General features: G+C 59.2%; 2 protein-coding genes across 4 annotated transcripts in view; both read right to left on the bottom strand.

The window, feature by feature from the left end:
• LOC113209293 (protein fem-1 homolog CG6966) overlaps positions 1 to 4875 on the bottom strand; it is a 22144-nt gene that overhangs the window by 13159 nt on the left and 4110 nt on the right. The gene's annotated exons all lie outside the window — the stretch shown is intronic.
• Positions 1543 to 4820, bottom strand: LOC113202578 (luciferin sulfotransferase-like). Of its 2 annotated transcripts, none has more exons than XM_052275436.1 (2): positions 4370 to 4506; positions 1543 to 1849 (listed from the first exon to the last, which is right to left on the bottom strand). In XM_052275436.1, exon 2 carries the CDS (start codon positions 1797 to 1799, stop codon positions 1572 to 1574), a length of 228 nt encoding a protein of 75 aa, XP_052131396.1. In that variant the 5' UTR covers positions 1800 to 1849; positions 4370 to 4506; the 3' UTR covers positions 1543 to 1571. The 2 variants fall into 2 exon arrangements, with proteins under 2 accessions (XP_052131396.1, XP_052131395.1); XM_052275435.1 differs by lacking the exon at positions 4370 to 4506 and adding an exon at positions 4523 to 4820 and having other exon boundaries at positions 1546 to 1849.

Genomic DNA, 4875 nt, shown 5'->3' with positions numbered 1-4875 from the left:
GTGGGGGTGGAGGTGGGGGGTGCGCCGGCCCGCCTCGGGTCCTGGGTGTCCCATCCTCAGCACGTGCGGGGCGGCGCGCTGCTGATCGGGGGATGACTCGCTCGCGAGCTTGCTCGTTAGTCGATCGTCAGCGGACGTGGCGAAACAGGCGAGCAAAGCTGACACGAGCGTGCTCCCGACCGATGTGTTCGTAGAATGAGGTCCATTTTGGCAAGGGCCATACCTCCTTTTAACCTGTTGTTGGTGTGTTACCGATCGGTTTCGCGGGGGCGCGGATCTTCCGCAGGTGCTCCAGAGCGGCACGGGAATGTCATCAAATCGAATCTAGTTCGAGATGCCTTAAGATAAGCGCGAGTTACTTACTCCTGGGTCGCGTCGTTTCACAAAAAACATGCGTTTGGCGTCTTTTTAGTGTAACTTATTACGGGTGGTGTCTCACTTTCTCGGGCTTGTGGAGTTGAGCGCGACGGACTCTGGGGTCCCCGTTGCAGCACCGCGGTCCCCGATAAGGAGCCCCAGACCAGCTCAGACCCCCCCCCCCCCCTCCCTCCTCCCTCCCTGACCAATGCCCGGGACAGCGCCCGTGCCAAAGGGTTCGGCACGCCGTCCGGCACGCCGAGCATGCAGCACCCCCGTCCGGTTCACGTCGGGATGCCGGGGGCGGCAAAGCCAGCCAGACGCACGCGTACTAAAGAGCCTCAGAGTGAAAGAGTCGCACGGGTCACGTGACTGGTTCAACTGGGGAGTTGAGGTGACCGCAATATTTTTCATACCGTGTAGTCGTCAACTGTTTAGGCGCGCATTTAAACTATGACTATTTTACAATTGGGATCTTAAAATGAAAGACAAATATTAACTAAGAAAAATTATCAAAGAAAGTCTATATTAATACCCAGGAATACTTTTTAACACTCTGCCAGACTCATTACTAAGGTAATACCGTATGAAAATTGATAATATTGTGACCTAACCTGCACGCTCCAGTGCCGAGCCGGAGAAGCCATGCTGGAAGCGATTTTTAATCCACAAATATTTATGGATTAACTAATCGATCGAAAGCTCGCAATTGTTTGTAACCTATTTTAAATGAATAAAAAGCATTATTTCGTTCATATTTTTCGTCTAGCAAAGTGAAATTAGTCAAACTGACAAATGTAATATCACGTATTTAGCCGGGCTGGGCCTTCTGCTAAGTATGAAAAATTTTTCCACGCGTTTTCCGCCCCAGTTGAACCAAACCAATCAGAAGCGAGCAAGTCACGTGACCCGTGCGACTCTTTCACTCTGAGGCTCTTTAACGCGTACCCAGCGCCGGCGGCCGGGCAGCCGGGCATCCACTGCCGGCTGCCGACCATCACCCAGCAGCACAGCACGCTGCCAGCAGCAGGCGCCCAGGCGCCTCGCCGCGCTCGCCGCCTTTGCCTCGCTCGCCTCGCTCTCGGAGGCTTAATCACTCGGACTGGTTCAGTGCTGACCTCCTCAGGGTGGCGACGAGGCGGACGAGGGCGCCGCTGGGTCGTTATGGTGCCGCTGCGCGTGCGATGACACTGGACGACATGCGATTCCCGCACTCACTCACCTGTCTTGGGATGGGACACGACCCAGACGTCGTCGTCCCGGATGGGCAGGTCCAGGATGGGCTGCGCCAGGTCGGCGTAGCGGACGGGCATGGCCACCTTCTTGTCGCCGCACTGGACGTAGCCCTTGCGGAACGCGCTCACAAAGTACTCCTGCAGGAGGCGGCCCACGCGGTCCGACCCGTCCACGGCCGCGAAGCTGAGGGGCGCGACGGCCGGCATCGTGTGAGAGGACGGCGGCGACGGCGTGCGGCTGGAGGAAGGCTATAAGCCTGCGGAGCAAAAATAGAAGGGGAGATGAATTAGCTGAGCATGAGAAGGGGGACAGGGTCGGGCTGGAGTGCGCTGCACCGCGGAGCGGAGCGCGGCCCGATGTGCGCAGCACCTCGGCGGGGCGGGGCGGGGCGGGGAGGGTGACATGGACCTCCGCGGAGCTGCGTTTGAGCCAATATCCTTTCCACTCGTTTCCACTCCTTATCGGAGCGGGCGTGCCGACTCGTACATTCCAGGTCAGGGAGCCTCTAGGGGAGCCACCGAATGGCGCCGGGCAGGCGCCGACAGGGTGTCAGCAGGGCGTCAGCAAGTCGTCAGCAAGGTGTCAGCTGAGCGTCGGCGGGGCTTCGTTGGGGCGTTACCGAGGCGTCAGCCCGACGTCCACCGGCACGACAGAGGCTTGCGTCGCACTCGGCCGTCCCCGTGTCCATTCGCTTTGTTGACACAACACTGCAGACGGGTGCGCCGCCATACCCTCTCACGCAGCGGGGTGTGGGCTGGGCGAGCTGGGTGTTCATGAGGAGATTCGCTGCGCGTCCCCATCCCGGCATGACATAACCCGTCCGCGGGAGGAATCCCAACAAGACACTGGCTCCGCCCATTCAAGTGACCGTGAGCTTGTCCCGGCCGCGCCCGGTCACCCCGGGCCGCCGACAAGCCTATGCATACTTTTGCTGCTCACGACGCACACGTCCATCGGAACTTTGGCGGTCCAGCAGTTCCTTCTTTGGCCCGGGCGCCATGCTTTTCTCTTATTAGTAATGTTTTTTCTGACACTCGCCCGGTTGTCCGGTTCTATTTTTTATCATAATGACCTAGAGCGGCTCTGGGAAACGGTCTAAAAGCGGTGCATTCGACTAAAGGTCAGAACGATACTGAATGGAAAATTGTAATTCAATCGCATTCTGAAATTAAGCGAGCGCGTAGCGCGTTTTGAACCCCTGTGAACATCCTGCCTTTGTTTTCCCCCTGTTGCACGTTTGCTTGCACGCACGTTTTCGGGCTCTGCTCGCGTGTTCTCCGACCGAACTGCGCGCGGCTGACCCAGTGCAAGCAAGAGCCCCCGATCCCCGCCGGACGGCCGACCGGAAGCGGTGCCGTACAGTCGTACAGTCGTGTGATGTGTCGGCCCATGACTAGCCTGCCATGGGGCGTATTCGACGACGAGCGAGGGCGGCAGCCAGGCCTGTCAGTGTCAGCGGCGGTCAGCGGGCCTCCCGGCTGCTCCCGCGGCCACGCCATGGCGAGCGCCATGGTCGGGTTGCGCCCATCAAACAAAACTCGCCGCCGCCGCCGCGCTGCCGCTGCCGCGCCGCCCACCGGCCCCCAGCCGCACAGCTGCCGTGAAGCGGAATAAGGGGATAAAAGTCAACTTATCTCCATGACCTTTAATTGATCTGTAACGGCCGTCTGGTGGTACACTGTCGGAAGCTCCCAAAATTGCGTTAGAAAGTTAGTTTGCAGTACAAAGTTGACTTATCAGAAGGGAACTTCCCATGCAACAAACGGCAGTGACAGATGATTAAAATGTCGTGGTGGTAAAGAGACCGATCCCCTTCTTCCGCTTCACGGCAGAGATTACGAACGCCCCTCGGTACGATACGGATATCAGAAATTTTAAAAAGACAACAATGATAATCTCCCCATGCGTGTGTATCGGGCTTATGAAATGAGGGGGAGGAGGGGGAGTGACGTATCCTCGGGGGGTAACGACTGGCGATTCGCGATAAGAGAGAGGGAGGTGGGGGGTGGGGGGGAGTTTGGTTGGCGAGGAACTGGTCATAGCAGTCGACCTATTGGACTGGCGCCCTTTGTCATTGATTTGGATGATTCGGAGGCGTCACCACACGGCCCGATATTTATAGAAGGCTTCTGTCTATTTAGGTACGAGCCGGTCGCAAGCGCCTTTAGCAGCCCCTCCCTCTTGGGGGGCGACTTCAAGCTGAGATGGGTGCATTGTGTGCAATGCAACACGTCGGTCTTATCTGTACCTCCGCCGGTGCGGAGGTGAGGGAAATGTCAGGCGGCTGACGAACCTCCCCCTGTACCTCCTGCCGGAATAGCGTACTTCGGCTAACGGAGGAAGGAGAATAACGGGCCGAGCACAAACACCCTCTATTTGGTCGAGAGCTCCAATTCACGAGCCTTTATGTTCTACACGCTATTCTCCTCCCGCTGTTAGCCGAAGTTCACTTATACCGGCGAGCACTCCCTGCTTCTTAGGAGATGTCGCGCGGCGCGCAGGTGTGCCTGCCTGGCGGGGCTGCATCTTCCTACCCCAGCGGTCCAAACTCCAAACACCCTTTCTTAGGCGTCGGCCAGAAAGCACGTCCGTCATGCGCCGTTGCGAACCTGCCAAGTTCAGCGTTCACCCTCTGCAAACTCTCATAGCGCCTGGCAGGTAGGCAACATTTCCCCTAATGTGCATGCGTGTACTGCGGGCTGGCCTAACCCGAGTCTCGCAGGCGCCGAGCTCCCGTAAATTTGCCGGACATATCTGAGAAAACAAACGGACGTACTTTCTGGACGATCCCTCACGCCGGCAAGGTGCACGATGGCACCTGGTACACGGCCAGTGGCGGTGACCCGCAGCAGACTGGTGGCCTGCTATCGTGCCCACGCCCTTCATCCATAATCCCCCACTGAAGCCGTCGAGTACGTAGTAGCCCCACCTTTGTTCTGAGGGCGGGCGGACAGACGGCTGAGCTTCCCTGGACGACGGGGGGGTGCCGGTAGGTAGACTGTCCGTGCGGCGGCCGCGGACGGACGGGACGGGCGACGCGACTCGGCAAGTAAAGCTAAAGCAGCGGGACTGGCGGAGCTGTCGGGGCCTCTGGTGTCGTACGGAATGACTGCGGCGGGGCCTACGGCTGCCTACGGCGGCATCGCCACAGCTCACAACGCCCAGCGCAGCGCTGCCTGCGGGGCCACCCCGTCCGCCCCGCCGCGGCGCCGCGCTGCGTCGCTACGCTATTCCACGGCGGCGACGCGACGACGGTCGCGGCCGGTTGGAGGGGGGGGGGAG

Source organism: Frankliniella occidentalis, unplaced genomic scaffold (genome assembly GCF_000697945.3).
Source record: "Frankliniella occidentalis isolate FOCC.00 unplaced genomic scaffold, Focc_3.1 Scaffold619, whole genome shotgun sequence".
Lineage (NCBI taxonomy): Eukaryota > Metazoa > Arthropoda > Insecta > Thysanoptera > Thripidae > Frankliniella > Frankliniella occidentalis.
This window is presented reverse-complemented; position numbering and strand designations above follow the sequence as displayed.